Genomic DNA, 13128 nt, shown 5'->3' with positions numbered 1-13128 from the left:
AGGAATTAAGTACGAAACTCAAAGATCTCAAACAAGTTTCGCAACAATCGTGTAATAGATATGAATAAGACGAAAACTATTTCAAACGCCATTGACCACCCCAATAGCAGTTGCAGGCTCGACTCTTAAAGTTGAAGGCTTGTGTACCCGAGGCAAACAGTTAAACAAGGTAAGTCCAATTTTGACAAATAGGTTAACCGACGTATCGAACTCGGTAGAGCAGCGTTTGGGATACTACAAAACACCTTCTGATCCAATATTCCTCAATGCCGAAAGAGGACAGTCTACGACTAGTTTGTTTTACCATGCTGTGACTTACAGCACAGAAACTTAACTTTTTCAAAATGTACATTATTTTATTTTAATATAAAAAAGTATATAGGAGCTGCTACAAAGTTAGAGCTTTATCTTCATGATTATTTCAGCTGTAGCACGTCCACTACGAGACATGGGCTGACACCACAAATTCCAAAGGAATCCTTTGGAAGCAACCTAAATCCAGTTAAGAAAGCTAAAGCCTGTCAATATTATATTTCCAGCCATATATTTAACTGCCCAATTATGAATTAGTTTTTTATATCTTGAAAAATGTATTAGCCCATTTTACCTTTTTGTAAAATAGTCCCGTTTAAGTATTTATTATGTCATTACATTTGTTCATAGTTATTATCGTTTGATAGTTTTTGTCATTGAATCTATGTGTAAAGAAATGAATTAAGGTTCCCCTAATTATCGGATTATCTCTTAAAATCATTAAAAATAATGATTTTTATAATTATTATAAACTTAGCTATACGGTGTGTATCTGAATTTACAGCGATTAGATTATTGTCAACATAAAAATGCTACTAACATTTTTTTAACATACATTTAACCGTTTTCATTGTGTAAATAAATTATCACTATTGACAACTGTATTGTATTAAAATATTATTGTCAAGTAATACCTGTACCTGGCAATTCTAATAACCATAGTGACACATTCGACGCTTCGTAATAATCTATTTGGTAATTATTGTTGGTACATTATATAAATGTAGTGATAGACAAGTGGATACATAAACAAGAATTTTGTGTAATCTTAAAACAGTTGTGCTTACAGTGATAATTGTATTTAATTTTGTTGTAAGTAAATTCGTTAAATATTTTTTTCCTTGTCTATACTATATACAAATTAAGTGAAATTATCCGTAATCAATGCCCTACATCTTGATAAGAGGAAACCTAGCTTCATACGGGCATAAAAACCCTTGGCGTGTATTGGTATCCGGCTTAAAAGGTAGTTGTTCATAAACAAAATAAGTGTACTGTAAATGAAAAAGAGAAGATATCATCATGCGGATACATTATGCCTAAATTGATCTCATCTCTTTTCTCATTTTAAGGATTATTCAGATTCTTTTATAAGTTCGTAGTTACATATAATTTTAAAAATTTAATGTTTACATATAGCTGGAGATATAGAACAGTTAAAAAGATTTGCATGTGGAGGATATTGCGACGATTCTACTATTGTTTATCTACAACACCCTTGTGTCATTCTCAGCGCTCTAGAAGTGAGTGATTCTCATTCCTGCACTGTTTTATTAATAAATCAAGCAAACATGCTCTTATTAATGGATTTTACAGGTCCTTGGTTATAAAGTTGTAGCTTCAAGTTCTACTGCAGTAAAGCAAGACTATAATGAGTACATGTGGACTATGAGAAAAGAGTTTTCCGAGCCTGAACCTTCAATTATTGTAGAACAGGATAACATTACAAACTTTAGCAAAGAAGCTCTGCATTTGGGAAATTATCAACACTCAAACAAAGACGACGAGGTTTAAACTTTTATCCTAGTTAAAAATTTAATTGCTTTTTTTATTATGGATACAAAAGGAAGCCAAAATCCATCCGCAACCAATTTGAGTAATATACCATCTGAAGAAGGTGTAGTTTATATTGCTGTTAAAGGTTCTTTGTATGCAAATGACAGCTCTGTATTTGGTCTAGGACAAGAAGAAATAAAGGCATTGACTGCCAAATTCCCCGGATCAGGAGTTGGAGTAGTCAATGGTGTCACTATTAAAGCAAATGTTTTGAGTACTCTCAATTCTTTAAGCCAATTGGGATACAAAATAATTTCAAGCACGGGTGAAACAGAAATAACTTGGACATTACAACGAGATATCTAATTCATATACAAAAATATATTAGTTCTTATAAAATCAGTTCTTGTCTTCATTTAAAATGAATCATAATTCTAACTGTAACCATGCAAATTGCTCTGTAATTCATACCAATAAATCAGTTTGCCAGACTATTTCTGAAATGGATTGGGAAAGAGGAATATGGAATGCAGGTAATCAAATGCTTTTAAATTTTTAACCACAAACCTTATTAAATCTTGTCAATGCACATTTTTCGTTAAGACAAGTCAGTTTTCATGTTCCAAAAAATTTATTTTTAAAGCCTAATGGACCTGGTTGTTCATAAAAACAAATGTTTTCTAATTTCAAATATAACAATTACTAATATGTTATTTTAAAGCTATATGAATTTATTTATGTTTTGAAATATGTAGCTTTTAGTGGAGATGCAGAAAAAGTTACAGCTTTAATTAATAAAGCAAGAAGTGCTTATGAACTTGCTAATGCGCCAGACAACGCTGGTTACATTCCATTGCATTATGCAGCTCGTAATGGGCATATCAAAATTTGTGATATATTGATTAAAAGTGGAGCCCATATTGATGCCCAAACTAAATGTGGAAAAGCCACACCATTGCATAAAGCTGCAGCAGCTGGTATTTATTTTAGTGTATACTAATTTTTTTTATCTACGATATTAATACACAAAAATCGGAAGTAAATTCATTATTTGCAGGCAAAACAGAAGCAGTAAAGTTTCTTATTCAATCTGGTGCATGTGTTACCAAACAAGATATTGATGGGCAAACTGCACTTCACAAAGCCATTCACAATAAAAAAACTGATTTAATCAAAATACTAATTGAAGCATGCCCTGAAATAATTGCTATAAAGGATAATAAAGGTAATCTACCAAGTGACATTTCTTCACATTGAAGTTTTACATTCACTTAAAAAATTTAAGTTTTTGTATCAATTTTTTTGTTTCATTGTCACCCAAGCCAATAGTCTTCCAGAATGCATCTAGCAAAGTTCACTTACATAAATTTTATACAATGTTAACCCATTTAAAGGTGAAGTTTATAAATACATTGATTTACCTTGTTGCAATAAACTATTAAGCCACTAACACCAAACTTTAAAATGTATTTTAACTCAAAATAAAATATTTGTAATATAAAGTTCATTTGTATTGCAATTACACATTATTCCATCATACCAAAATGTAACTGTCTGGTGTAATTCCATAATTTCAACAAAGTGGGTAAAACACATACAATATAAACCAATTAATATCGAAAATAAAAACACTAAATGCTACTTGAAAGTTGTCAACTTTAATTATACAGTAATTGTAATCTTAACATTTTAGTGTTTTATTATGACATTGGTTTTAGCCAAATGAATATTTTACCATTTATCAATAAATGCTACACTTTACCAGCTAACTCAACTATATTACTCTACTTCTTTATAAGACATAGGTAAACTTTTAACTGTTTTATAATTAAAATATTTTATTGTTTAAATGTGTTTATATTAAATATTTATTTGAACCTAATTAATGTGTTGTAATATAGAGTAGTTAAGATTACTTTTTTTTCACACTTATTTAAATAACATATAAGCTGTAAAATTGTAGAATTTTTTTAGTCATGGTTAAAACCAAAGAACATTTTGGCTGTAGTCCTGTTATTTCATATTTATGTAGTCACTTGTATTTCAGTTTTTTTAAGATTATAAGTAATAAAAAACAATGAAACCATAGTTTTATATTTCTTCTAATGCTACTATTTAAACAAATTCACATTTATATAACATGAATATAAGTTAATACATTAATTCTTAATAAATTAAATATCCTTTGAGAACATTTTTGAGATGAATAAAAATATCACTTATGGATTTCTATTGTTAAATTTTATATTTTTCATTAATGTACACCTTTGTACTACACATTTTAACTTTATGTATTTGATTTTATAATAAAAATTAATAAAATACTGTATTTTTTATTATACAAAGTACAATAATTTAACATCTTGCAGCACACTCCAATTTCTTGAATGTTTTTAAAAGGGATCATGCTATATATACTTCATGGAACAATATCCTTCATTAATACAATGCAATCCCTACTTTTTATCAATTTTCAGCTACAATTTTTAAGAAACTCAGTAGAGTGTATTAATTAACAACTATGAAGTACAAATTCACTACATTCATCTTCCATTATAAGGAAACTTTTTAATCTCTTTGGTAATGGTAATCTTGATATATATGTTACTAAATTTGAATTGCGACATGTGCGCCGTATGCTAATTCTACAGATATCTGATAGAGTTAAAGGCTCTTTACATACATTAAGCAACCATTTTACCATGTACATTGGTTTTGGAACCTTATCTCTACTATTTGGTGTAGGTATGTAATGCCCAGCTTTTATTAACATGTGGACTAATTCAAGTGATTCTCTCCGAATTGCAATTGACAAATTATCCAAACCACAGGAATTAAGATCATAAGCGTTTACGTCTGCGCCATATTTTATGAGCAACACTGCGGCGTAATCTCTGAAAAAATGTAAAATTACACTTTAAACGCTGCAAAGAAAGATTCAAGCATTTTAATGTACATATTTATGAATGACACTTTACTTTTGCAAGAGAACAGCCCTATTAAGCGCCGTATCACCCGTGAGTGCAGTGTTATTGATATCTATATTGTATTGTGATAAGCACATAAGCAATTCTTCAAATTCTTTGGGACATTCGATATTCTCAACAGCAATATGTAATGCATTGGCTCCAGTTATACTATTGCTACAGTTAATGTTTGCACCTAGAATACATGAAAAACAATTAGAACATTCAGAAATTTACAACATTTAGACAGTTCAAAAGTTGATCAGTTCAAGTTAATCTTTGCAGCCAGAATAAAATATTATTAATGCGAAAAAAGCTACCTACCTTTCCGTAGCAAGATATGTGCTACATTCGGCTGTGATAGTCTAGCAGCCAATAGCAAAGGCGTGTCCCCGTTATCATTATGCAAATTAATTCCGGCTCCTCGATTTGTAAGCATGTGCACAATTTCCTCCTAGGTTGAAAAACAAAATTAATCATGTTTATATGTTTATAAAAGAGTTTATTAGTAAGATGTGTTCAAATACCTGTCTTTGTATGATGGCATTGTGTAAGAGTTTATGGGAATGAGTTATACGAGCTCCAGCCCTGAGTAATACTTCCACAACAGCTGTATATCTTTGCCACACCGCCTCACACAAAGGCGTATAACCTATAATCACACAGTATATTAATAACAGTTAATATCGGCAAAATATTTCTGCTGTTTTTTTATTTGTTCAAAGCTAGTTTTCCTTAACCACTAGATTGTCTTCACAAAGGGAAAATAACCAAGATTCATTATTGTTGTAGCCAAGGACAATTTTTCTATGCAAGAACCATTTAAATGAACTACATAAGTAGAGTTTTACACATTTTAATCCCTTCTTTATCAGTTATTATGTTATTCTTTAGGTAGTTTCTAAGTAATAAATAACAAGTAAAATTGATTCGCTTATGTATATTTTAGTTATTACATGTTGATTTTAAACAAAATATAATTATCATTTTAAGGTAATTAACATAAAAAATATTAATTTAAATTGTATTTTACTACTAATCATATATTAATATTACACAGATAAGCCAAAAGCACATGTTAGACTGAATAAATTACTTATTTAATATTAGTAAATAAAGATTTTTTTTTATAACAAATACTGTGTTTATGTAATTATTTAAATGTCGTACAGTACTCAGTTTTTCATTAAAATTTTGAAGATTAATCTATAATTAATAAAAATTATTATATATATTAATAATATTATATATATTATTAATATTAAAAGAAATATTACTAAGCCTAGTATTATAATATGTATTGAGATTACTATAATAGGTCCACAATGAAGATTTGTAAAAATTGTTATAAATACAGAACTATGTTTTGATTTATCTTCAACTTAACTAATGCACATCTTACCATGTATTTCTTCCCCATTGACATTTGAACCCACAGATATTAGAAATGTTACAATATCAGCGTGACCTCTTCCAGATGCTAAATACAATGGCGTTCGTTCACTTGTGTCCCTGGCCTCAATATAAGCTCCATTAGCAACCAAAATTTTTACCTTCAAAAGTATTAAAAAAAATATGGTTTACCTTATTTAATTGCAAGGACACTTTACCATCACAGATTAACATTTTAAATAGGATATCATTTGAATAAATTGCAGAGAATTATGTGGATTGAGAGCTAACTTAAAAAGGGCACAGCGTTTACTGAAATTACCTTGATAATGTAATATATATTTCTTAAGAAAAATATTGTTTATTTGGGTCTTGTTGAAGGACACCTAAAGAGAATGAAGTTTAGTTATTGAAAATAAAAAAACAATTTCATTCTATCATAGAAACAAACTTTATGCAATGCTTATTTTAAAACTGAATAAAAGACAGCTCAGTGTAACCACACAAGACAATTACTCTGACATGTACTTGTGAATACTTTTGATGACTTTCATACAACATATGCGAGTCTCTATAGCATCTGATTTATTTTCTAATACTTAAATAAATAATGAATTACTTTGGGTAATAAAGCTTTGACAAAAAGGAAGAATAAGAAAAATGGAAGGGTTATTTTAATATACTGTAAAATAACACACAAATTATGGAAAAACATTTACAATTGAGAGAGAATTTATACAGGCACCAATAAGAGATAGATTTCAAAAATTCTTAAAGTTTATACAAATTACCTAACAACTTTAAGGGCACTATTTGCTCTGGTATATTGGATTATACCTATTACTTTTAATCATAGACAAACTTTGTTAAAGCTGTTGGTATTACAAGTTAATCCATAGACACAGTACCACCCCTATTGGGAGTCAGTAGTCGAAATCAGAGCACAGGCAGAATTTTTTTGTCTTAGACTATTTAAAAAATTTAGCAAGTTACCAGTAGACCCCATGCAACTATATTACAACCATATTCCCAAAAATGTAATAAGGAATATGTAAAATTATTTTATTTTAAAATAACTATCACTGATCTTTTCAAAATTTTCACTACTTACATAGGTGAAGTCAAGCTAGTATTTTAGTTCTTCAAATTCAAAAGCATATAAATGTTTAAGGATCCTTTCAACGAATTGTGAACCACCATTTTTTTGTCACGCCAACATATATCAATTTCAAGTCAGTCGTGGACCTATAGGGATCACTGTAAGAACCGTGTCTACACCCCTTTTATAATGGCAAAGGTCGAGGACTCCCCGGGAACCTCGCTTCGAACCACGACACTAATATTTAAGCGGATAAAGGCCGCCGAGCTCTTAAATTGCTCTGTTATATGCTCCATGGAGTGACCAGGCTCAAGAGTCCATACGAGAGGCGAGGAAAGAGCTGTCACTCGTCAATAACACCTGCTGAGCATTCCGACACAAAAGCTCCCGAGAGGGTAGATCTATTGGTCGGTTGCAATCGCCTGGCTAATATCACAACTGCCACTTCGAAAAACGTTAGCGCTAGGTCAGAAGAAGTAGCGGAAGTAACTCCAGAAACGCTTCTATCTAGTATGATTGAGGGTTGGCATCCTCTGTGATATACGATTAGACATTGTTATATTACGATTAGACATTATGGTTTACTACGGTTAGACGTTGCCCATAAGAACGGTTTGTTATAGAATGTCGACGATGACGATGTGCTGTGCTCTTGGCTAGTCTTATCGTTGTAGCGTCCTTCGAAAACAGTGTGTAGTAGTGTAGTGTTCGAGTCTCGGTCTTAGGACGGTACGGCGTCTGAATGAACCGGGTGTGATTAGTATTATAGGTGATGGCATTAACAACCAATGATATATGAGCGGCAGTCATAGTAACGAAATGGTGCCGGTGTTAGGAGCTGGGAGATTGTTGGTAGTTCGATGTGACATGCAGCATGCATGTTTATTGCGCGCGTACCATGGCGCGTACGTTTCCCTACGCATGAGCTAGTTTTTTTTTTTGGAGGCTGTGATTGACGCTGGGATTAGCACGCAAGAGCGCGGGCTTACTTATGTGAGGTCGGGTGAAAATCTAGCATGATCAAATTTAGTCTAGGAATGTTCGAGATAAGCAACATGTGAGACCCTGAATCAATAAAATGACCGAAAGTGTAAAAAATAATTTGTACGGTTACATGTAACCTGCATTGTGCAACTAATGTAAGCTGAAAACTGATATTATCAATTCCAACTAATGTTATTAAGTCTTTACATAAATTTTATGTAAAGTAAACACAAACCAATTCATAAAATCCTCTTGATGCTGCAAAATGTAAAGGTGTCATCTTCTCATGTGTCTTGTAATTAACATTACTTCCAGCAGCTATAAGCAACTTTGCAACTTCAACATAATTCTTCATAACTGCTATATGTAATGGCGTAAGCCCATCACCAGCAGTGATTTCTACCTTGCATCCTGATAAAATATTTATAAATTAATACTCAAAATATTTATTAAGTTTATGTGTGTAATTTATGGAAAGGTTTAAGGTTCTTATTATTTCTATTATAATTAAACAGTATAAAAATCCTGAACATGAGTCATCTAGAAAATTCACTGTGACTGATTTTAGAAAATATCAAGAGCTAAAAGAAATGAAGATTATGTACATTAGCCACACATATAATTTTGAATCAGTGACCTATAAGCTGATTAGATCTCTGAACAAATTAGAAAATTAAATGGAAGAATAATAATCAAATTATTCAATTTTTAGTTTTGAATCAATTTAACCCAGATAAGCCTACTGTCCTATATTTAGAACAGTAGAAATAAAAAAAATATCAGAATACCCTCTTTATCTAAGATTATTTAGTCTTATGATTTGCAGTAAGAAACGTGTCAGCTTTATTGGAAAAAATAAAAAGACAGTTATTTTAACAGTTTTTACCTTATATTTTACCTTATAAGTGTGTAATAAAAGTGCGTTGCAGACATGGCAAATGACAGGTATGTATAAAAAGTTATATTTTACTCGTGAGTTGTTTTTTTCTGTGTTAATATCTAGTTGATAACCTTAACTTTTGTACTAAATAAATATTCTAGCAAAATAATATAAATAAATTACGTATAACTTGTTACAAATACTAGCGTACTATATATAGGACAGTAGGATAATATACATGATTTTAGTACAATAATACAACTTTTTCTTTACAGACCGTTAGCTGCGCATGAAATTTTAGATGCTTTAGAAAACGTTTCTGATAATGAAGAAGATTATAGAGAACGACTGATATGTATTCTACCTCCTCCTGTTGATCCTGACTATCTCACTGACGAAGATTCGGGTGAAGAAGATAATGTAACTTTGAATAATTTGCCACGAAACATTCTGCTTCAACCGGCTGAAGTAATGATTCAAGGGCAGATTATGGTGAGTGATACAGAAGAAGAACCTTCTGATTCTACAGGTCGAACTAAACGTAGGCGTACCTACGCATGGAGAAAACGGAACTTGGCAAAAAATCCCGTGAATTGGCCAGATGTTCAAGGCGCTTGCCAAGATAAGCGCCCAATTGAGTGGTTTGAAAACTTCTTAGATGTAGATGTTATTTCGTTGTTGGTGTCAGAGAGCAATAAATATGCTGTCAAAAAGAATTTGCCTGGAGACATAACCACTGAAGATATGAAATGTTTCATCGGCATATTGTTGGTTAGTAGTTATTCATGGCTCCCCCATAGAAGAATGTATTGGGAAAACTCCCCTGATACAAAGAATGAATTGATCAGCTCGGCTATGACTAGGGATAGATTCGACTTTATTTTTCGCCACCTTCATGTCAATGATAATCTGGATCTGCAAGACAAATACACAAAAGTACGCCCCCTAGTTACACTTCTAAATAAAAAGTTCTTAGAGTTTTCTCCTGTTGAAGAGCATTACAGTGTAGATGAGGCCATGATCCCCTACTATGGTAGACATGGCTGCAAACAGCACATAAAAGGTAAACCTATTAGGTACGGGTTCAAAGCTTGGGTTGGTGCTACACGGTTAGGGTATGTTTTATGGATGGAACCATACCAAGGTGCTACAACTATGTGCAATCCAATATATAAAGAATTGGGGCTGGGTGCAAGCGTTGTTCTCACTTTTTGCGATGTGCTGATTTCACGTGGCTTCGACCTTCCTTACCACGTAGTTTTTGATAATTTTTTTACTGGGACGCCCTTGCTGGAAGAGATAACAAAGAATGGCCTTCGTTGCACTGGGACAGTTCGAGAAAACAGGACATCTAGTTGTCCTCTGATTACATCGAAGTTACTGAAAAAAAAGGAACGTGGTGCTGTCGATTACAGAACGACACATGACAACACGTTCATTATTGCTAAATAGCATGACAATAATATATTCAGTATTGCTTCTAATGCTGTAGGAATAAATCCTAAACAATCTGCCAAACGCTTCTCACAAAGTGAAAAGAGAAACATTGTCATAGAAGAACCACATATGGTGTCCATCTATAACAAATATATGGGAGGAGTGGATCGGTCTGATGAAAATATTTCACATTACCGAATTGGTATACGAGGTAAGAAATGGTACATGCCGTTGCTCACACACATGATTGATCTTGCCGAACATAATGCATGGCAGTTATATAAAATAAATCATGGAAAACTGGATCATCTTGGCTTTCGCAGAAGGGTAGCAATTGCTTTGATTGAATCAAACAGAAAAAATGCCAAAAGAGGGCCTAGCCGACCCTCCCATCATGAACATGCTGATAGTCGTAAAGACCAAATGAATCATCTGGTTATTCCCCAATCGAAGCAAACACACTGTCGTCAATGTCACAAAAAATGTTTGACACGTTGCAAGAAATGTGATGTTGGAGTGTGTGTCAAGTGTTTTGAAACATATCATTCATAAATAGTGTTAATCTAGTAAATTACATATAACAATGGGTAATATAATCAATAGTTATCTAATAAACTACACTTTTTGATTACATTCTGTTTTGTCATAAATGGTCTTTTATTTCCTCTTATTATCCTACTGTCCTACATATAGGACGGCTGTTTCCCTGAAAGCCTTACACTTAATTTTTTTTTCATAATTTTTTTTATGTTGCATAAGATCTAATAAACTAAATAATGTAACTTTTTTCAAAATTTTCAGAAAATTTTAGTTTCAGGCTTATCTGGGTTAAAGTCAGATAATAAGCTATAAAATACTAAGATATTATACATTAACCATGTTCACAAGGTCATGTACATCACAGGATATCAAGACATTAGATATCCTACCTTATACTAGAGAAAATAAAATACATTGTATTATGAAATTTTAAACTGACCAGCATTAATTAATAACTGCACAATCCCAGCATGACCTTGTTCTACTGCATAATGTAATGCTGTCCTCAGAAATGCATCTTGTTGGTCAATTCCATTTGTCACAACTGATGCAGAAGCAATAGCTGCACCAGTACATTCCAAAATAGCAGCATACCATCTACAACAACAATTAGCAAATTAAATTTCTTACAAAATATTACTGCCTTTACATATATTTACATCAACATACAGAAAAAAATAAACTCCCAATTTAATCCACATGTAATTAATAATATTGTATTGACATATAATCAGGCAAATTTCAAAGTACTATAATTTTGTAGAATTATAAAAGGCAGTAATGATGATAAAAACAAAACTTCAAAAAAAAAAACAAACAAAGATTGGACTACATGCAACATTATGCAGAGAAACTGTCTGAAATCAATGTTTAGACAGTTTTACTATCTATGCTAAGGTCTATAGATAGTACATAAAACATTTAAACACTAACTTGTACATAGATGACCAAGTTTCATCTTCACTAGTAGTTGGAGCAACATTTACAATATCTTCATCCCACTCCAAGTCAATTTGTGGAGATATTGGCATGGATGGAGGTGTTACTGGTGATCTTAAGTTGACTCTGCTCTCATCACTACTAGATCCATCACTGTGTATAAAAACATAGTAGCCTTGATTGTTATCAAAATTAGAAGATTCTGCAATTTCTGAATCAATGTTTTCACAACATTCCAGATGACATTCCCTGTATTTTATTTTAGTTTCACTGTATTGACTGTTACTCTTCAATTTTCTCTTATAACACTTAACATTTCGCCTTTTAGGAACATTATTTTGAGATTCTGCTTTATTTGTTACAGTAGCATCAATCAGCAGTTTAACGGAATTAATACTACCAAGCTTTGCTGCTGCTCCTAAGCAAGTTTTTCCATGACGTGTGACTTTATTTGGATTGGCACCTGTAGTAAAACATTATTATATATGTATATTGGATAAAGAATACTATTTACTAAAATAGTAAGGAATAATTAATAGTACCTTGAGTGATAAGATGGCTAATAGCATCTTGGTCTTCAATATGTATAACTTGATATAAAGTGTCTTCAAGGGTCCTATCCATTTTTAAATTAATAAGAAAGCGTCACATGTTTCGATAACCTTTTCTTAGTATAGAAATCATAAGTTGGCAGTAATGCCCTGCCCGTCCGTTGAGGCTGTAGCTTTCCATTTATAACAATTTGCTATTAACCGTACTAATGGAATAGCAAGGCTTCAGCATAATATACCTAATTTTAGGTACATAGCTGTTATTACACAGTTTTATCCAAAACTCTTTGAACTAACTACTTTGAAACTCTAAGGAATTATTTTATTTTTTCACAATGTATCAACAACAACCATTTCGCCGTCTTAACATGACATTAGAAATATGGATTAGTATAGAAAAATCACAGATAAACAACAATATCCAGAAGCTAATTTTAAGTCAGTTTGCTATACAGAAAGATAACTGTTAAGTTAATGAAGTAAATAAATTGTTTACATGTAACTATTTGCATGAATATTTCTTTATGACTT

At 31.8% G+C, this 13128-nt stretch overlaps 4 protein-coding genes across 4 annotated transcripts; 3 read left to right on the top strand and 1 right to left on the bottom strand.

The window, feature by feature from the left end:
* The first annotated feature begins 1135 nt into the window (after positions 1-1135).
* Positions 1136-2073, top strand: LOC137921947 (uncharacterized). Its single transcript, XM_068764750.1, has 4 exons — positions 1136-1279; positions 1453-1556; positions 1630-1821; positions 1994-2073. The coding sequence occupies exons 1-4, from the start codon at positions 1198-1200 to the stop codon at positions 2006-2008; spliced, it is 393 nt and encodes a 130-aa protein (XP_068620851.1). The 5' UTR covers positions 1136-1197; the 3' UTR covers positions 2009-2073.
* Positions 1782-2175, top strand: LOC137921948 (uncharacterized). The gene has a single exon (XM_068764751.1). The coding sequence runs from the start codon at positions 1867-1869 to the stop codon at positions 2173-2175; it is 309 nt and encodes a 102-aa protein (XP_068620852.1). The 5' UTR covers positions 1782-1866.
* A 55-nt stretch (positions 2176-2230) lies between these two features.
* Positions 2231-4049, top strand: LOC137921946 (ankyrin repeat domain-containing protein 39). Its single transcript, XM_068764749.1, has 3 exons — positions 2231-2342; positions 2565-2786; positions 2867-4049. Exons 1-3 carry the CDS (start codon positions 2231-2233, stop codon positions 3064-3066), a joined length of 534 nt encoding a protein of 177 aa, XP_068620850.1. The 3' UTR covers positions 3067-4049.
* LOC137921945 (ankyrin repeat domain-containing protein 50) lies at positions 3828-12964 on the bottom strand. The gene is made up of 9 exons (XM_068764748.1): positions 12589-12964; positions 12041-12509; positions 11547-11704; positions 8486-8661; positions 6178-6328; positions 5303-5427; positions 5100-5229; positions 4788-4971; positions 3828-4703 (listed from the first exon to the last, which is right to left on the bottom strand). Exons 1-9 carry the CDS (start codon positions 12668-12670, stop codon positions 4322-4324), a joined length of 1857 nt encoding a protein of 618 aa, XP_068620849.1. The 5' UTR covers positions 12671-12964; the 3' UTR covers positions 3828-4321.
* Between the last annotated feature and the right edge of the window lie 164 nt (positions 12965-13128).

The sequence above is a fragment of the Battus philenor genome, unplaced genomic scaffold (genome assembly GCF_028537555.1).
Source record: "Battus philenor isolate CCGP_79_NKW_IND1 unplaced genomic scaffold, ilBatPhil1.0.hap1 SCAF_2, whole genome shotgun sequence".
In the NCBI taxonomy this organism is placed as follows: Eukaryota; Metazoa; Arthropoda; class Insecta; order Lepidoptera; family Papilionidae; genus Battus; species Battus philenor.
Note: the sequence above shows the minus strand (reverse complement) of the source record. Positions and strands in the feature narration are given on the sequence as shown.